The sequence below is a fragment of the Gymnoscopelus braueri genome (genome assembly GCF_963280865.1).
Source record: "Gymnoscopelus braueri genome assembly, chromosome: 11".
Lineage (NCBI taxonomy): Eukaryota > Metazoa > Chordata > Actinopteri > Myctophiformes > Myctophidae > Gymnoscopelus > Gymnoscopelus braueri.
The window spans coordinates 28767836-28787919 of NC_137613.1; the positions used below are offsets into that span (position 1 = coordinate 28767836).

At 41.0% G+C, this 20084-nt stretch overlaps 3 protein-coding genes across 3 annotated transcripts; 1 reads left to right on the top strand and 2 right to left on the bottom strand.

The window, feature by feature from the left end:
- Window positions 1–417: 417 nt before the first annotated feature.
- Window positions 418–6206, bottom strand: LOC308095338 (nuclear transport factor 2-like). The gene is made up of 5 exons (XM_080442363.1): window positions 6123–6206; window positions 4791–4917; window positions 2274–2345; window positions 1811–1909; window positions 418–794 (listed from the first exon to the last, which is right to left on the bottom strand). Exons 2-5 carry the CDS (start codon window positions 4893–4895, stop codon window positions 681–683), a joined length of 390 nt encoding a protein of 129 aa, XP_080298489.1. The 5' UTR covers window positions 4896–4917; window positions 6123–6206; the 3' UTR covers window positions 418–680.
- Window positions 6207–8456: 2250 nt separating this feature from the next.
- On the top strand, window positions 8457–9560 carry LOC308095572 (tyrosine--tRNA ligase, cytoplasmic-like; the record flags this gene model as incomplete). The annotated part of the gene is made up of 1 exon (XM_080442626.1): window positions 8457–9560. One exon carries the CDS (start codon window positions 8457–8459, stop codon window positions 9558–9560), a length of 1104 nt encoding a protein of 367 aa, XP_080298752.1.
- Window positions 9561–13196: 3636 nt separating this feature from the next.
- bloc1s4 (biogenesis of lysosomal organelles complex-1, subunit 4, cappuccino) lies at window positions 13197–19853 on the bottom strand. Its single transcript, XM_080441746.1, has 5 exons — window positions 19442–19853; window positions 18210–18281; window positions 17510–17611; window positions 16443–16577; window positions 13197–15130 (listed from the first exon to the last, which is right to left on the bottom strand). Exons 1-5 carry the CDS (start codon window positions 19784–19786, stop codon window positions 15032–15034), a joined length of 753 nt encoding a protein of 250 aa, XP_080297872.1. The 5' UTR covers window positions 19787–19853; the 3' UTR covers window positions 13197–15031.
- Between the last annotated feature and the right edge of the window lie 231 nt (window positions 19854–20084).

Here is a 20084-nt window from a genome sequence, read left to right on the forward strand (position 1 = left end):
GAAATAATGTCAATCCACAAAACCGGGTCACCGAAACCGAAAGGTTAGAACTTAGATCACAATAGGGCTGCAGCTATCCATTACATTATTAACTATTATTTACCAATCGTCTTTTCGAACAATTAAGAAGTGCACCTTTTTGCACATTTATATATAATAAATGAATCGACATGAAAACATTCTAATGGATTTTTTAAAATAATCTACTATATCGATTAGTCTGATTTTGGCATTGTGATCTTGTAGATCAGCCATCGCAATTTTTGCAAATCAATTGTTTTATTCAAATAGATTATTTCTTATAATTAATAAAAAACCTTTAGTTTGATCAACTGTTGCACCCCCTAGATCCCACCATCTCAATATGTTTCTGTATGAGTTCAACGCAAATAACTGAACTGTAATTTAGAAAACTAATTTCAGACAAAGAAATTATTTATTGGCCTGTATGTGATCCAAACCATCTTGTTACAGACAGCTATATACTCTTAGAAAACATGACTTAGTGTGACACTGCTATCAAAACTCACAATTTCCTTGAACAAAATGGACTAGGATTGTGTAAACAATGGGCCACAAAGTGTAGCCAAAACATAGAAATACACACACTGCACAACTGAATCTCAAACAGATGGAATGCAAGTCACTGACAAAACTATTCAAAACGCTATGCTGCAAAGTTATGCAAAGTTATGTAGCGCCAACCGGAAGATGTCATTTGTGCAGACCCATGCACCATCTTGAAGCCTCAGCATAAAGATTTGCTGGAAACCCATAACTGGGTCATTATCCGCCTGTTGAGAGAAAAAATGAGGCATATTTACTTTTTATGGGTGTAATTGATTACAAGCTGCAATTAAGGCTACATTTACACCACAGCTCCTCTTGCCCAGTTCTACTTTTTTTAAACAATACCTCTTTGCTTTTTGTAAGTCGCTCTGGATAAGACTGTAAATCTAAATGGTAAATTGTAACATATTTATCCGAAATTCTTCGCTAAGCAGTTTCTGCTTGACCCATTAAGACCTGAGGCTGATTCTACAAATGCCTTCTAAATCAGTAGTTCTCACACTTTCAAGATTTTTCAAACATCTTCAACAATAGCTGATCTACAAGTTTGCATATCTGCTATTTTTGAATAGTCAACGCTAAAATCTAAAATCACACAGATGCTTTCCCGATTTTAATGGGTTAAAGTAGCACTATGCAACTTTTTTTTATGAATAAAAGGTAATTTTGTCCAATATGTATGGTAAGAGTATGTTAATGCAATATAACTTATACAATTGGGGTGGTTGTATTTTGTCTCCCTGCTCTTTTATTGAGACATTTAGAGATTGTGTCAAAGGTCACGTCTCACCTAGACACAGTATCTGAGACAAATTTTGACCTGATGTTCAAGATTCAATTTATCCCCCGAGCAAGCAGGTAGGCTCTATTAGCTCAATGGTAAAAAAATAAATCAGCACTTGCGGGTTCAAAGCCGGTTAGAAGAGGAAAGTTACATAGTGCAGCTTTAACAACAGTTTCTGCCTCTAAGCCAAATGAAACACCTGTGAGGTGTGAGTGGGATTGAAATGTTGAGTAAGCAAAGCTAATCCATATTTAAAAAACAATGGTTTCCCCGCTGCGTGGGGGAGAATGTGTTAGAATGTGTGTCTCCGAGGGAAGACAGTGGCCAATGAAATCACAGGGGGAAAAAAGGTCAATTTGATCTCACGTCCGCTTGTGTGGTAGGTCGACTTAATGCCGTCACGTGAGTGTTAAAGTGCGCAGAAACAATGTCAACAGCGAAATGGTCCCCCCTCACCTTCAGCTGTCCTGTCACCATGGAAACGATGCAATTATCGGGCGTGGGTTGGTGGTCTTGCGATGTGATAACATGCTGAATGGCTCCGAAAGGCAAACTCTGTGAAAGGGAGAACCATCAAGTCAGATATACTTAAAGGCTGTGGAAGTGAGTGCATGCCATTAAATAACTGAATCTGAAAATCTGTGTGTCTCTTTCACACACACACACACACACACACACACACCCTCTCTCTTGTCGAAGCGTCCCACCCGCCATTCAACATTTGAATTGGGTGACCAACTCATGCAGACACATCACTACCACTGATGCCGTTGTACGACACCACACATTCCAGTTCCACACACGATTTTGGGCCACAGAGGCTAATCGATGGTCCAATGACAGATTGAAGTGTCACATCCTAGCCATAACACAATACTGAGCAACCCAACACCACCCCAACCAGAGAAGACACACTTACGGTCAGTTTGCCAATTATACCAGTCCTCCCTGGGAAGCGCTCTCCTTCCCACGTCAAGCAGGATTCATTACCCTGAGAAAGAATATACAAAATCATAAAAAAGAGACAATGTGGATTTCTCCTTATATATTCAATGTCTCCAATAATTCCTACAATACAATCAAATCTCAATGTGTCATTTTGTTTTGAGAACATTTACTACAAGTGTGTGAAAGCTCTATCCTACGCAATCTGGTAGTGGCAGGCTTCACCTCTGAACGTATAGTTACTTTGCATTACAGCAAAGGTTTTGCCTATAACGACATGACCAAAATAGGGACAGATTTCTAAGCTACTCATCGTCATGAGAAAAACAGAATTCCTGTCTCTGAAAACTGTTTCTCTTTTAAATACACGGTTTACACGGTCTTCCACCAATAACGCAAGAACTGCCATCATGTTTGCAGATGAAGTTTCTGACTGACTGCATTAACCCATTTAGACCTGAGGCCGATTCTAAAAACGACCTAAGTTTTCTGAAGAACTTCAAATATTTATTAAAAAATTACAAAAACATGTACGGTAAGTTGCTATATACTGTACATAGCAACAACAACCCCAAAAGAGGATCCCGTCTTGAAAGGTATAGTTACAAATAGGGGTTCTTCCGCCATAAATGGGTTAAGTATGGGCTATTATCGCGAGACTGTCAATTATTGACAGCCTGTCAACCAATTCTCACGATGACAATGAGTGTGCATATTTAAAATCAAACTGTGAGGACATATCACTGTGACAGTGATATGTCCTCTTTTATTTTCCTGAACCATTTATTTGACAAAGGTCGCAATCATTCGAAAATATTGCTTGTTCCTTGTCTTGTACATTGACTTCAATGCATTCCATTGAACTTCCGGCTCCAGCTTGCCTCCCAGGTGCGTCAATGGCACATGTCAGGCATAGAACATTTCTGTTCCTTCTTTACATGGCCTTGGCTCCTCTATCCACACTATTATTCCTGGCCCACGGAGCGAGGAGTGAGGATTAGGAGGCATCTCTGCAGAGCTATGAACGAGGAAACGTGGGTATATCCTGTCAGGAAAACTTTCCAAGCTGAACAGCATTATGTTTATTTCTGAGCCCTACAGCTGGCAATGTTATGTTACAGGAGTGTGGATGTTGCGTGTGGATGCCAATGTGAAACTGTAGGTGCGGAAAAATTAACTGTGGCATAAGGTTGACATCAGCAGTGACATCAAATGACGTCAGCAACTTTTCTTTGTTTCCTCTCTACTTGCATAGTTTCCCAGTTCCCACCATGCATCTTTGGCGGGAGGGACTAAGACGCAAGGACAGTATGCAAATGAGGGAAACAATTATTTCATTTTCAGACCATTCATTTCTGCAGCCAAGGAAATTATGCAGGGAGAGAGGAACGAAGAAAAATGGCACGTCTAAGCGACGTCCATTTCGGATTATGACACAGCTGAGCCCCTCCCCCGACCTTCATTACTCTCAGGCATGCAAACAGCCCCGAGGTGAAAAAGGTGACACTGACAACAAGTTTTTTTTCGGGTCAGGTGTCACACAATTGCCCTATTTGGATTCAAAACGGCTATTGTAGCTGAAAAGCTACAAGTTTGCATGTCTGTACTCTGTTTTTAGACAAAGTTATGGCCCGCTATTTGCTGCAACTGTTTCACATCAGCATCCACCAGCGACACAGACTTGCATGCACACGTACGCACACAACGTAACATAGGGGCCGAGTCATTAACGTCATGCCGTTCAGCTTGGAAGGCTTCTGGGAAGGACGCACCACTGTATCCTTGTTGTATAGCTCCTCATCATTGCTCCTTAGAGCAGGAATAAGAGACCTGACACGTACGCCAAAATGGCAGACCGACTTGAACTTCAAGTTGCTCAAGTGATGATAGAGTAGAGAGGAAATATCAGTCAAGAGTTGTTGTTCAGAGGGTGTGCAGCTGCCATGCTACAGTACAGTGTTGTTAAGCATTTTATTGGCAGTAGGGCTACAAGTTACTATCGATTATTTTCTTAGTGACTATTCTATAGATTACTTTTTCGATGAATCACTCACTATTGTTTTATTTTTTTACTTTGCCTATAATGGCATGCCAAAAATGCAAATGGGGATCGATTATTATTAGTTACCCCTGACAACACAAAGGCAACTACAGCAGTCCCATTTCAAAGCTGACCAGCAGCATATTTTATGATGTAGCACACTGGTTCTCAAATTTGGGGGTCCCTGGGGGGGGTCAAGGGGGTCCCCAGCGAAATGAGGAGGAACAGTTTAAAGTTCCTCCTCATTTTAAAAACTTAAGCCCCATTTTATCTTCTCATTCTCTTATGGGGGTCTCTGGCATGAAATATTTTCAAATGGGGGTCCGCGGCCAAACATATCAATTTGGATTTTGGGGGTCCTTAACATGACAATGTTTGAGAACCACTGCTGTAGCATATAGAAGTGTATCCAAAACTAGCTAAAGTTGAGTAGACAATGGATATACTTACATATAATTCACCAAGACTCGGCCTTAATTCGTTTTTGTCGAATCGTCTGTAATATTCTCCAACAAAACCCTCTCCAATCTGCTCCCACATTTCTTTAGCAGCCATGGCTCCGACTGCAGATTCAGAACTGGAAAAGGGAATTTTATTTTTATTTATTCATGTCTTGTGTTGTGATTTCTTCTGTTAAGCACTTCCTGACTCTGCTCTTGAAAGGTGCTATACGAATAAAGTTTATTATTATAAAGCTTGTAGCCCTTAACTGGCAGTGGTAGCAGGATTTCAATATCAGTCACATAAATTGTATTTTTTTTTTGTATTGTTAACTTGCACCATGAAACATGTTATCCTTGCTATAAATACAAGAACTACCTTTTCAAAACAGTGAGATGTATTACTTGCTACATTTAGGTGTATATGGGCTTTAATGAAAAGGCATAAATGATAATGGCCATTTCTCAGCTGAAAAAAAACATTCTGAGATGGTAAAGTGTAGAAACAGCTCTGCATTTCTGAATGTAAAGCTGTGTCAATGATCAACATATGTGAATTTATGTCATGTTATAGCACATATCTTTACCTTGTTAAACATTAAACAAAGAACAGCAGCTCACTCTGAACTTTGACATATGGCATTAGTAGTGATAAACTTCATCGTGTCTACAAAAAGCAATGAAAGTGTGGAAATACATCATTTATATAGTACAGATTATGTATCTCATTAAACTTCAACTTAGTAGTCAAATATGGCTTGCAACAGTGGTGTAAAGTAACCAAGTACATTCACTCAAGTGCTGTACTTTTTTTAGGTATTTTTCAAAAGATTTATATCACATTGAACTTGTGAAATGTGACAGTCTGCATTATGAGTACTTTTACTTTTGGTACTTTAAGTATATTTTGATGCCAACACCTTTGCACTTTTACTCGAGCAAAATCTGAATACTGGACTTTTACTTGTTGTAACTGAGTATTTCTAGATTGTGGTATTGATACTTTTACTTAAGTAAAACATTTGAGTACTTCTTCCACCACTGCTTGCAAGTACGTCCACATACAACAAGTTAAATCCTTAGCCTGATTCATCTTCGTCCTACGGCGGTGCAGCACACCGAAAATAGGCGAACTACAAGCTCACAACAGCGACGTATTGCGAGCTTGTAGATCTGCTATTTTCGGTATGCTACACCGTCGTACAAACGGAGTATAAACTACCCTGGAAGGACATTGTTCAACAGTTGCTATGCGACGCAGGAAGGAAGAAATCATTGAACTCCAGCCAAATTCGACCGACCAGGTCTGTAATGTGTCAATAAAGGGGAATTAATGCTTTACCTTGTGCTGTAAAAAACAACTAAAAATAAAATCCGCCCACAGCTCAACGTGGTTCGTCCAGAGTGCTGTGCTCCGTCCACAATATTCCCGCTTCATCCGGGTTACGAGAGCGTCTTGACGTCACACACACATTGACCAATCACAGAACACGACGGAACGACGTGCGATATGATTGGTAATGGCTTTGAAGCGTACATGCGTGCGTGCGTGCGTGCGTGCGTGCGTGCGTGCGTGTGCGCGCGTGCAGGAGAGAGAGAGAGAGAGAGAGAGAGAGAGAGAGAAAAAAACATTCTGTGGAAGTTCAGATATTCTTCTGTCATTCAACCTGTGGGTGATTTCTGTCATCAGAATGTATTTACAATTTATTACAGCTGAAGAATTCATGCTTTAGGTATATGATGATCCCTTTTCTTTTCTTTTTTACATTTGTGTGTGTGGATTCCCTGTGTCCCAGACTCCCAGCCCCAAGCAAGCCCTACATCAGTTTGATGACGTTCTGCCAGCACAGCAGTCTGTGTGCTCATTCTGCTCAACATTTATTTTGTGGGCTTGGAGAAACAGTGGGCTGGCTCCCTCAGTCAGCTGGACAACAGCTGTTGAGAATCACATAGGCCTATATAACACTGGAAAAACCCTACTATCCTACAATCCTACAATAAAATGAGGAAACATCTGTCTGTCTGTCTGTCTGTCTGTCTGTCTGTCTGCGATTTACAGTAAGCAAGGTAAACACAAGGTGATACATCAACTGCATAGAGATAGTAATCTAGGATCATAGGTAAACCAAGAAACTATCATCAGTCTAAACAGTATATCTTTATTGAAACTATACAAACTATAGGATGCCAGGTCAAAAAATCAACCCTGTATCTGTCTAAATTACACTTTAACGTGAACATGCAATATACCCATGCAGAGTGTTTAAAAAAAAATGTTGACCTTGAACTTTCATCCTGTGTCCTATAAATGCAGAACTGCGATGGATGAACTGTACGAATCCCTGCTGAAATGTGAAACGAAAAAACGATCCATTCGTTTTTTCCTCAGTTCAGTTCAGGCCCTGTGAGAATGAAGAAAAAAAGGTGGAGCAGGAATGCTCTGTGTAAAGATCTATTATTCCTTGTCATCATTTGTGACATCGTCATTATCACTCCCATTGTTTCGGATCTGCAAGTCGATTGCATTTTTCTTTTTAAGTAGCCACATTTAATTTATACTTTTGCTTTGGCTTTTAAAACACCTGTCGGTAGGCCATACACAGCAGCAAATGTATACCATACTGTATGTATTAAATTAAGTGCACATAACACTGTTCTGTCTGGGCATTTTTCTGTCTAGGAATTTGTCAACCCCTGTGTGACTTCCTCTTTTAAATCTTCCTCCTCTGTATTGTATGAAATCCTTCACATATTGCTTTCCATCCTTTCCCTTTTGAAAAACTTTGATGTCTTGGGGTGTCTTCTTCCTCTTGTGCTGCTTCCAACTCTGGTGCATCTTTCTTTGCAGTTTTCACCTCCTTTGATTCTTCTTTATTTACATCCTCTTTTGCCAAATTCTCTGTCTTTTCCTCTTTTGCAACTTCCTATTTTTTTTACATCCTCATTCTGAATATTTCACGGCCTGTGCACCTTTACCCTCTGGCACGAAGTCCTTCTCCTGTTACATTATCTATATTTTACAGAGCCATTTGGCCTCTGGTGGTCCCCGGATCCAACATTGAGAAACAGTGCCACAGGTGCCACACCGTGAAAACAGAGTCCGTTTGATCTCTGTTACCATAGCAACTGTCATGTCATCAGAAAATGCTGTCTAATCAGTGCACAGCTGTGACGCACAAATTTGGAAGAGTTTATATAAGTTATATAAGTTCATATAAGGACCATGTCAACCTTGCACTAATGCATTAGTGGAGTCTCACCTGTAGTAAGAAGATTAATTTCAGTAATGTTTATGCCAAAGGTGTTTGGTGTTGGTGTCACGGCGATGGCCGCAGGAACACTTATGTATGGTTACTCCTGCATGCAGAAAAGGAAACAAAGACAGGCAGACACCCTCCTGAAGGACTGGGAGGAAATGAACCAGCCCATCAAGGAGAATGAATGTGAGATGAAAGACAAACTGATTGAAAAGCTCCTCTCGCAAGACGAGATTAAGGACATGGAAGAAGAGAGGGTGGAGGAAAGTAAGGAATGGGTGGAGGAGGAGAGATTTCAATTGAGTAGAGAATTCCTTAACTCCAATTTGGTAGAGCAGAACGAAGATATGAAGATCGTGACCACAGCGCACAAGGTCCGGAAAACAGAAGAGAACATTAAAGACATGGAGCAAGAGAGCATGGCAGAAGAGCTAAGTCCAGAGGAGAAGTTCCACCTCATCACAAGGAACCTGCAGGAGGTCCTGGGTGATCAGAAACTTAAGAAGATTCTCCAGGAGAGAGAGTTGAAGGTGTACTGGGGAACAGCCACCACAGGCAAACCTCACGTTGCCTACTTTGTCCCCATGTTAAAAATTGCAGACTTCCTCAAGGCTGGGTGTGAGGTGACCATTTTGCTTGCAGACCTGCATGCCTACCTGGACAATATGAAGGCGCCGTGGGATCTGCTGGAGCGCAGGGTGCAGTACTACGAACAGATTATCAAGGCCATACTGGAGAGCATTGGGGTGTCGCTGGATAAACTCAAGTTTGTCAGGGGAACAGACTTCCAGCTCAAAGACCAGTATAATCTGGACATGTACCGCCTGTCAACCATGGTCACTGAGCATGATGCTAAGAAGGCTGGAGCGGAGGTGGTCAAACAGGTGGAGCATCCTCTGCTGAGTGGCTTGCTCTACCCTGGACTACAGGCTCTGGATGAGGAGTACCTGAAAGTGGATGCTCAGTTTGGAGGAGTTGACCAAAGGAAGATTTTCACTCTGGCAGAGAAGTGCTTGCCCTCCCTGGGCTATGCCAAGCGCATCCATTTGATGAATCCCATGGTGCCAGGTCTGATGTGCACCAAGATGAGCTCTTCTTCCGAAGAGTCAAAGATTGATCTCCTGGACAAGAACGAGGATGTGAAGAAGAAGCTGAATAAGGCTTTCTGTGAGCCAGGCAACACCGAGAACAACGGAGTGCTGTCTTTTGTCGAACATGTCCTCTTCCCACTCTGCGGACAGTTTTTCCTGGAAAGAGACCCCAAGTGGGGCGAAGACAAAATCTATACCGTGTTCAAGCAGGTGAAGAAGGACTTTGAAGATAAGTTGATCGACCCGAAAGACTTGAAGGCCTCAGTGGAGGTTGCGCTGAACAAATTGCTGGACCCAATCAGGAAGAAGTTTGAGTCGCCTGAGCTCCGCAAACTCACCAACATAGCCTACCCCGATCCCTCAAAGAGCAAGGCAGCAGGGAAAGGTGGTAAAGCAAAGAGAGAGAAAGAGAGAAAACAAGGCGGGGTCTAATAACGGCATGTCTCATGTGGGTCTCGGACTTCATGTCTCCAGTCTATGACATCGGTTATCTACGTACTTCCTTCCTTGGCCTACTGGCAGTGTGCACAAGAAATTTGGCGTCTCTGTCCTTTTGAGCATTAAGCACCTAGAAAATTTGAAAATGTTACAGATGCCACTGTCAAAGCTATTTTTGGCAGAGATTTGGTGTAGAGGGGAACAGTTTATTGCCTGTTGCAATACAAAGTATTTCAGGCTGTACTGTATAACTTTGAAAATGTTCACTGTTGATTGCAAACTGGTGAATCTCAGGGTCAGCTAACTCAGCTTGGAGATTACTAGCAATATCAAGACAGAGCCATGGAACACATGCATGTGAAAATAAGACTGCTAAACATTCATCTTGAGAAATGAATCAAAATGCCTATTCAATTTCCTCTGCCAATTATTCTTAACTACTTTAACCCTGGCATCCTAGTTTTGGGCAAACATTTAAAATAAATTAAAAAAATCTAAACATTTTCAAAATATCAGATCTGTAAGTTCACAACATGTTGCTATATTTTTTAAATATATATATTTTTGGTTTTTTATGGGCCCCAGTCTGTTACAGGCCCCAAAGCAACCACATTACATGCATTTCCCTAACTTAAGCCCCATGTCCAATCATTGGTCCAACTGCTTCCAAACTTGCCACAAATATTGCTCAGCATTTATTGCCCTTGCACAGGCTACTTTGTCCCATTCAATGTGCATAATTTGTATACGCATAAACAATCCAATAACAGAATACTGCCGATTGGTTACTTGAGACGTCATGGACCTCCATATGTTGAACTAAAAAAAGAAATACAAAACAGTCAAAGCGGGGAAAGCAATTCTGAAGAAGTGGGTTTTGAGGGCAGTTTTAAGGGATGGGAGGGGTGGGGGCCTCTTTGTGGCTGGGGAGTGCATTCCACAATGGGAAACAATTGAAAATCCCTACCTCAGGTTTGGTGTTCCCTGTGAATTTTGGCATCAGGAGGTTGGCATCACCGGACTCGAGGGAGTGGGAGGGCACATGAGATCAGAGAGGAGAGCTACGTTGTTGAGTAAAACCAGGTTCGTAGAGGTTATTGGAGTCCATCTGTCCAGCTCATTCCAGGATTTTAGAGAGGATGGGGAGATTGGAAATGGGCAGGTAGTTGTTGGGGGTGTAGGGTTAGGTTTTTTTGTTTTGTTTGAATGGCAGAGACAGCAGAAAGCTTTAAGTTCGACATGTTATCCAAGAGCTGTATATGTGTTATTTGCACACACAATTTGTTTTCCCAATTATGCCTACATGAGGTTTTTGTACTGCCATGATGCTACTGTAACCCACAAAGAGGTTAGGCGAACAGGTGGTGACAATGGAATGGCGATGAACAAACTGTCACCTTGAACACCAGAGAACCATGTTAATTATATACAGTAATTAGTAATTATATAATTAACAATAGATACCAGAAACATTGGGGGAAATCCATTTTTGTATTTTTATGTCAATAAGTCCAATCTTAATGACTTCCTGCCAAACGTCAGCAAGCCGTATGAATAATCTTGAATCATGATTTAATTCACTTGTCTGATTCCCATAGCTCATGGCGGAGACACAAGCAGCCTGTTTGACAAGGATTTTCACAATAAAGGTCGCAACAAATCTTTAAAGCAAAAACTCTCAAATGGGTTAGAAAATTGATTGTCTTTAGTATTTGAAGGCTTATGGAGAAGGAGCTCCAGGACGACAAGACACACACAACACTTTTACCCCGTGGGTCTGTAGGAGGAAGAGCCGTCCAGAAGAGGGTCTTAAAATAAATATTTGAAAAAACATTTTCTGTAATATTTAACTTGAATTTTAATGGAAGTCAATGAGGCTCGGATCAGGCTGAAACGTCCCAAAATGTTGAATCATATGTCATAGATGCAGTACATCATAGATCAGTGGTTCTCAGCCTGTGGGTCCCCACATGATTTGGGGGGGGGGTCCCCAGATGACAGTGAAGTTTCAATATAAGGACTTTTAAGACCTTTTTAATACCTACAAAAAAAAAGAAAGAAAAGAAAAAGACTTTACTGCATCAAAAGTAATCAACAAACTACTATAAAAACTGGCGAAACATTGGCCAAATTGTCAAATAATATAAGAGGCAAATATTGTGAAAATAGCCGATCTATGCTCACAATGCCTTTCAACGCGAGGCGTTGTGAGCTTGTAGATAGGCTATTTTCACAACATTTATCTGTGGAACCGAGTCAAACAAAATGTAATGCCTCAACTCCTACATTCCAAGTGCTTGTCAGGGTGGGCGGTCCCCAGTTCAAATATGATTATTTTGGGGGGGGGGGGGGGGGGTGAAAAGGTTGAGAACCACTGTCATAGATGACCGACATCACCTGTTACATCATTCATCTATAGTGTACTGCAACATGAAGTCTAAGATCTACATTAGGCCCATTCTTAACAGTGTAGTTGTCTCCGCCGAAGGTGGAGAATATGTTTTCGCTTTGTGTGAGCAAACATTGTTAGCCAAGCTAACATTGGGCAAGCTCCACGTGACACGTGTCAATTTGTTGACACCAATGCCTCTGATTGGCTAGAGGGGCGCGTGACGAAATAAAATTCTATAAATAGGTGTGTCACTTCAAAAAGCCTTTACTTTTTGAAGTGAGGTAAAACAGGATCAATCAGACTTGATTGGAACAGTACCTTCAGTAAGTCCAAGTCACCCGTCTGTGCGTGTGTGTTTCCCTCTGAGAACACCTAACATTGGTCAAGCAAAGGCGCAGAAGGCCAAAGCTAAGAAAGCATACTCATCTACAATTGTAACGTAGAAGAGGACTAGAGTTGAAATGATCCCACAACAAAGCCGAACTCTTAATACGTGTCAATATGTTGACATCAATGTCTCTGATTGGCTAGAGAGACGCATGACGAAATACAATCCTATAATAAAAAGGTGTGTCACTTCAAAAAGCCGTTTACGTTTTTGAAGCGAGGTAAGACAGGATCAATCAGTCTTGATTGGAACAGTATCTTCTAGTCCAAATCACCCGTCCGTGCGTGTGTGTGTCCCTTTGAGTTTGAAGAATTGGCAAATCCATCAAAGTACCCTTATGGCCGTGGTGGTTTAAAAACAGAAAGAGAAAAAGACATCACACAGAGAAAATATTTTAACCAACGCCTTTTGCATTATGATGATGATATTATGAAATTAGAACATTCCTAGAGAACTATGGTTAAAGATAGGGTAGGTGATTTCATTTGATTAAAATAGCACGGGTCCGCTGGCGGAGACTTGTGCTCCGAGGAGCACATTTTCTAGTTTGACATATTTCTACTGGTTCAGAACTGTACTGAAGATATTTCTTCCTTCTTTTTTACGGTGTGGCACTGAAGGAGTCAGCCATCTAGAATAGCATTTGTCTGTATATACGATACGATACATACTTTTGTATGTCCACCCTATTTTTTGTGTGGAAAAAGGAGAGTACCAAATAGACCCCTGGGGTTACAGTAAGTAGCTAATCAACTAAAAAAGGAAGTTTTATAATGCAAATAAAATGTCTGTACAATATCAAACAAATTCCTTGTATGAACATCATATCAGGCAACAACATGCCTCAGTCTTCTGAGTATAACAACTTTATTGAGGATTTTGGCATGTAAATGAGTCATGACTTGTGATCATTATTGACTGGTGAGTTCAGTTCAGGGGGGGATAAAGGGGCCAAATCACATCATACACATTGTTTTCTCCATGGAACAAGATCCAAGGTTCCTGCTTACTACGTAATTTTAACACTTCAACTACCAAGGTTAACCCAGAACCTTCCATAACATGTAACTTTTCAGAGCCTGTGAAGTTCTGTGATAATTCTTTTGTCATTTCCATTATAACCAAAACCACAGAACAATTCCAAAAATAACTAAAATAGCCGATCTATGCATCGCGTAGATCGGCTGTTTTATATACGTAGATCAAGCGCACAATGCGATGCGCTGAGCTTGTATGTGTGCTATTTTCGATGACAGTGTTGTGTTTCTATAACGTTTGGTTCCAGTGTCGTCCCATTAGCTTGACCAATCCAGAGCAACAGCACCCCTTTCTCCTCCCATGGGTTCCCAGAACTCAGGGTTAGAACATACTCCTTAGCAGAGCCTAAATTAGGTTCTGAGAACCTTATGTGAAACAGAGCCGTAGTGTATAAAAACAAATCCAGAACCTGTGAAATACATGGCACGGCACTGTTCACTTAATCCTTGGTTCAAGACCTTGTGAGGCTATGTTATACTCTTCCTATCCTCTATTCTAGTGTGCTTAGAAAATGGGCATGTGAAAATGATTGATCCACTTCAGTGGGTGTCGATTGACACTTCACCAGGCCTGCAAAACAGTGAACAGCTGTACAGGCATATTCACACTGTCCAAAAAATGCATTGCCTTTTTACATGAGAAATGACCAAAAGGTGATCAACCGCTTAGCGCAAAAGCCATGCCATTTTTTAAATGCGCTAATTTGGCCAAAAAAGATGAGAATAGTTTGACTATTTTGAGAATGCTCATATTGTTTTAGGGGTATTTGTCACTATGTGAAATTTGTTTGCATTTAACCCATCCTAACTATTAAGAGCAGTGGGGAAGTTGTCTTGCACTTTGATGATGTGGGTTGCTGACCACGCTAAAATGTGTCTCGAGACTACTGGCTCAACCCTCAGCAGGTCTTCAGCCCCTTGCTTAGCCTGAAGTAAGCTTTAAAACAAGCTTCATCCAGAGGGAACTCCTAGACAAGGTTTTGATGTTCCGTACCGCTGTCGACCGTGGTTCAGCAGAAAAAGTACTCTGGGCAGCGCTGTCTTCATAACAAGCAGACAGTGTAAACACACCTTAATGGAAGACATAGTAAGCGCAGAGCTAGATGAGACCAGTATTTTTGGGGTGAATTAATGATACAATAAAGAGTTCATAACAGTATACAGGTCTATACAAACGTCAATAGTAGGAATTCGTATAAAAACAGCTGGGTTGATTCTTCAGGTTATACGTCCTTAGATTTCCTAACAATACCATAATTTATATTGTGCAAGTCCAGGTATCCTACAGGCAAGAGGGATGACGTTGTTCTTTTTGACTAACAGAAATTTTACATCTTTCTGTGCATTTTTATCTTCACTATTTGTGAAATCAAGAGAGAAAAAAAAGACCCTATTAGGCACTTAAAAAATTATAATGAATCATTTCGCTACAGTTCAGTGCGTGTCATTGTTGCCCAGTGAGTGACACAGAGAAATCTATAGAAATCTTGAATTTGATTTCCACTGACTTGTTCAGAAAGGCTAATATTGCTTTGTCGATCTGTTGCACCAGTAGATGGACGGCAGTATAACTGTCTCTACAGTTCCAACCAGCAGGCTTCTGAGGTTAGAATCCTGTCCTTGTTAAGTGTTTTTGTGGGGACCGAGGTCACTGTTCCGGATGTGATGTGAAATAGTCGTCTGTTCGGAACACAGCAGGAATCTCCTGACGGTGGTGAGGAGCTGGTCTTCTTGGGCTGGACGGTTTCTGCGATTGGACAGGGACAATGTATTACTTTAAATGGTTTAAATTAATGCACATTTGAATAATAATTCTGCTCTTTGCTGCGTTTTGTCCTTTAACCACTTAAAAGGGCAACAGCTCCTATATATTTCATTATACAATACATCAAACAGCAAAAATAGCCATCTACAGACTCACAACGCGTCACAACTGTGAGCTTGTACATCTGCTGTTTTTGCAGAATGTTTGTCTATTATGACAGAATAGGGCTGCTAGGTCTGAGGAATTTATTTATTTGTATTTGTATTTGTATTACATGACGTCCTCTATTTACAATAATCGTATGAATGACGATTCTTTGGTTAGTGTTGTCAGATTTCACACAAACTCCTCCTCACAATATAATTATAGGATTCAAGTCTTAAAACATCTGTAATTTCACACAAAAATTACAAGCTTTACAAAGTGGGTTCTTACAGAATTATTACATTCTATTCACCAGTATTTATCTTTCCCAGTTTTAGAGCTGGGTAAACATACTGGCAAAAAAACTCAGACCCACACAGTAAAGTGTGTTACAGTGATAGTGTTAAATCAACTTTGAGAGCAAGGCCACCAACAGGAGGGACAACCGGGTCAACTGTGGGCAAAAGAGCCCACTAACCTCTACATTTTCTGCTGGAATAATTTGTCAATAAACACATTTGTGAGTCACATAAAAGCTTATTTTCTTCCCTCCTAATTTTCCTTGATATAGTAGTCAAAAACAAACTATTTTACTAGACCCTGAATTCAATGATTTGTTTCTAAATGGCTCATGGCTGAATTGAGGAGCTAGACCACTAAAACTGTTTCTTCACCATATCCGAGTTATGATTTTTTTGTAGGGCGGGGCTGAAATCAGACCCACAGCAGTCTTATACTCCTCATAACTGCAGTGCCGTCATCAAATCAGGAATTTAGCTCCACTCCTAATAATACCTCTGTATAACAGGGCTATCACACAGGGCACGCAGGCAGCAACTTGAATATTGGCAGCCATCTTTGTTTACAGTATTGCAATGACTGTCACTCGAGCTTCGTCTTCGCCTGATGTTATACTCCGTCATGACAGTGTCGCGCTGCAAAAACAGCCGATTTAAAAGCTCACTACACGTCACAGACGCAACGCATTGACTCATTGAGAGCAATTTCCCCCTCAAGACAATCAATGCATTTGAGTCCCAATTTGACTGTGTAATAAGACTGTTAATACAACACAGTAACAGCTAGTGAGGAAACAAACTCACTGAAAAAGTAAAGCTATTAATCTATAGGCATTTAAAAGAGCACTTGCATTTAAGAAACTTGGGACCGTCATTGTGCGCAGGATCTTCTTGAAAGCACCTGGCAGCGTTCCTAGTTCACTCTCTCCCTGAGTGACCTGCTCCTCCATGGCACACACATTGGCACCAACTATCTTCACCAATGCCTAGAGGTCAGACCACAAACAAAGACACCTTGTCAGTGGGAATGTGTTGCTAGGGAACAACTTGGGTCCACGTTTATATGCTGTCAGTCAGCTGCTGATGTTCACAAACACTGCAACAGGAAATAAACTTGGACTAATGGAATGTTTATGTTGTCAAGTGTGAAAAGGTCGCGAACAGAAATACTTAACGACATGATGGAACACCAGGAAATGAGTGCAGACCATTCCTAAAAAGGTCCTGTAAAGTAGGGCTGGGTGGTATGTAAGAAAATGTATAATAATCATAGGGCATCAACATTAATATACCGTGTGATACCCGCTTATGGATATCACCTTAAATAATATTGTTGATGGTCATCATATTGACATCATGTAATGGAGAAGTGTGATAAAGTGTCAAATGAAAACTACTTTCAGAGATAATTGAGGAAACAGAATTAATTAATTAAGTTTGTTTTTTATCAATACTTTAGACCAGGGGTCTAACGTATTGTATTTTCCAGACATTTAACCACTTATAAACCCTCAATACTTAGTAAACTTTGGCTCTGTAGTCTGTACTTGATGTTTTTTTTTACCTCTACACCAAACTTCTTCACCGAAAATAGCAGATCTACAAGCCCAACAGGCTTGTAGATCGGCTATTTTCGGTGAATATTCCCCCCAAGTGGTTGGTGAACCCCCTCACATAGATTTGGCGGACCCCCTGTAGTAACTCTGAGTGAGGACCCCCTAGGGGTCCCGGACCCCCTGTTGAAGACTCCTGCTTTAGACAACTAAACTGTGTATCGTGACATAAAAGGAAAAAACAACAACTACACCAACAGACAATAGAAGATAAAATCAATACATTATTACCAATAACGTATTGAATCATTATTACCAATAATCAAAAGTATTTGGTGTTTTAAGACAACAAAATTGGTACTTACTTCTAACTTGTCAATTCTTCTGTATATTTGTCTCATTTCATCAGATTTCCGCTGGATTTGAGGTAGGCTCTCATTCACTATCTGGGAGGTATCATTACGGATCTGACAAGAGAGCAAAGACCAATTTATACTTCGTCATAAGACTAGAGCTGTCACGATTACAAATTTAAGTTGACGATTAATTGTCACACAAATAAATGCGATAACAATTCAATTGTGTTTTTGGCATTGAACATTGGAACATACAATTGTTTGCCTTTTAGGCTTCGTAATCAAATATTGCACAGGGTAGATATGACAAATAAACAAAGAAAGGACTGACACATTAAATCATTGTATACTTTTGAAAATGTTAGAACATTTATGAGCATTTTTCAACATGGAAACGATTATGACGATTATGCAAAAATAATTGCGATTATCTCAAATAATTGCGATTAGGCGATTATGTAATAATTGTGACAGGCCTACATATGACAGAGTCATGTGCGTGGCAACAGCTAGTATCAGTGCACGACTGTTGTAAGAGTACAAATTAAGCATAAGACAAGAGTTACATCTTCATGTGGAACAGTCAAATCTCTGCTGCACATCATTGGCATGGTTGGTAAGTGTCCAAAACGTATAATGTGTGTTTGTGTATCACAATGAGAGGCACACATTTACAGAGATGATCACATCTGGACCAATTTAAACCTACCATATCAAGCATGCCGACAAACTCGTCCACTCTTGTCAGCATTTCTTCCAAGCTCTTCTCCATGCAAAGGATCTGGAGAAGAAATAGTTTAGAAAATGTGATGAAACACGTGATAAGTGATGACTACGGTAAATCTACTGGCTACAGTTTAAATAGGATGTGTTGAAAGGTCACACACACACACACACACACACACACACACAAGTTTCTGCTCGAGTGCATTGGGATGCCATTCAAGTGTTTCAATAAGGGATACAGAACCAAAACACAAGGAGCCTTTGTATTCTGGCAGAGCAAGCCAGCTGGCCCAGTCTCTTATAATTGGCTACCAAGCATATCCAGTTAACAAGAAGCAGTCAGCTCTCAAGCTGGTTTAGCAGCAGCAGTAATTCAGAAACAAAGTATAAATTTAAAGCTGCAATCCAGAACTTTTTTAGTGAATAAAACATTTTAACCAAAGATTGCCACCACCTTAGCTGTAGTATACAACCCTCGTAGACGTATTTATGAATCATAAATACGTCTACGAGGGTTGTATACTACAGCTACCACCACCTAAGCTTTGGTTGCACTCTTGAAAATATGGGAGGAATTTAAACAAGCTCTTGTGTGTACAAATGTAACAAGCATAAGACATTCAAGTTGCAATATGGAACTTGTTTTCATGAATGTTATTTTAACCAATCTGTATGGTAGACTAGCACATCTGCAGTGGCTGGAGGTGAAGGTGGTCTACCTACTCTTCCATTGAGAAATTTAAACGCTGGGGTGGCTGGGCATCTGGTTAAGTAGCCCTGTCTGAAGCTGTACGTTTCACCTTCATATAGGACATTTTTTGCCCACCAACCTTCTACTTTCAGCTGCATTTTCAGAGGTGGAAAAAGTACTCAAATTGTTTAATTAAGTAAAAGTATCTATACGGCAATGTAGAAATACGGTTACAAGTAAAAGTCCGGAATTCAAAATTGACTTGAGTAAAAGTACAAAAGTATTGGTATCAAAATATACATACTGCAAAGTAACTAGTAGCTAAGTTTTCAAATCATTGTAGTGGAGTAAAAGTATAATATTTGCCTCTGAGATGTAGTGGAGTACAAGTAAAAGTATTGAAAATTGGAAATACTCCAGTAAAGTAAAAAAAAAATCCTCGAAATACTTGAGTACATTTACTTAGTTACTTTCCACCACTGCTTATCTACAATAGCCCCCCCATGTATGTAGATGTTAACTACCTCTTCTCCAGCAGTCGCTCTTATGTAAGAGGAATAACCCAGGGCGGTGTGTCTCAGGACCTCGTCGTCGTCGTCGTCTGGATCGGCCGCCGGGTCCTGGTGGTCGACGGTCCCCGGTGCTGCTTCACTGAAGCTCGGGCTCTGGGAGACCGATGCCGCGGCCGCCGCTGCACCACCGCCGAAGCTGGGGCTCTGCGACACGGTGCCGCTGCTGAGGATGTCGCTCACCATGGACAGACTGCTGGCACTCTGCGACACGATGCCGCTGTCTCTGCTGATCTCCGCGCTGGACTCCTCCAGGGGGGACAGAAAGCCCACCCTGTCCATCCGTTGATGGTGGTCCATTTTTCCAGTCTTTTCTTCTAGCTCCGCTGCACACTACCGTGTTATCTTTTCGCTTGTCAACTGACTGGTGATCACGTGGGTCCTGTGCGGCGGATGGTAGCGTGCGAGGGTCAAAAAGAACTATCCGCAGTAAAAAGCCTAGTGACGCGAGGTGGCTCATTCACTTAGCGGATACGGAAACCATTTAGTGTGCAAAATACCGGATACAGTAGGGACTCTTGACCGGAATCAGAGCACTGTGGAGGGCTGTAAAATGCTAAATGGCCCAGGGGGGCGCCTCCCTGAGGAAATCGGTCCT

What these genes read in the sequence shown, in the direction of transcription:
- bloc1s4 (XM_080441746.1), bottom strand. Translation starts at nt 19,786, where the DNA reads ATGGACCACCATCAACGGATGGACAGGGTGGGCTTTCTGTCCCCCCTG. An exon ending in TTGTCGGCATGCTTGATATG is followed by an intron (nt 17,612 to 18,209) that starts GTAGGTTTAAAT and finishes CTCTCTTGTCAG; the next exon opens with ATCCGTAATGATACCTCCCA. An exon ending in GAAGAATTGACAAGTTAGAA is followed by an intron (nt 16,578 to 17,509) that starts GTAAGTACCAAT and finishes TCTGACCTCTAG; the next exon opens with GCATTGGTGAAGATAGTTGG.
- LOC308095338 (XM_080442363.1), bottom strand. Translation starts at nt 4,895, where the DNA reads ATGGCTGCTAAAGAAATGTGGGAGCAGATTGGAGAGGGTTTTGTTGGA. An exon ending in GTATAATTGGCAAACTGACC is followed by an intron (nt 1,910 to 2,273) that starts GTAAGTGTGTCT and finishes TCCCTTTCACAG; the next exon opens with AGTTTGCCTTTCGGAGCCAT. An exon ending in TGGTGACAGGACAGCTGAAG is followed by an intron (nt 795 to 1,810) that starts GTGAGGGGGGAC and finishes TTCTCTCAACAG; the next exon opens with GCGGATAATGACCCAGTTAT.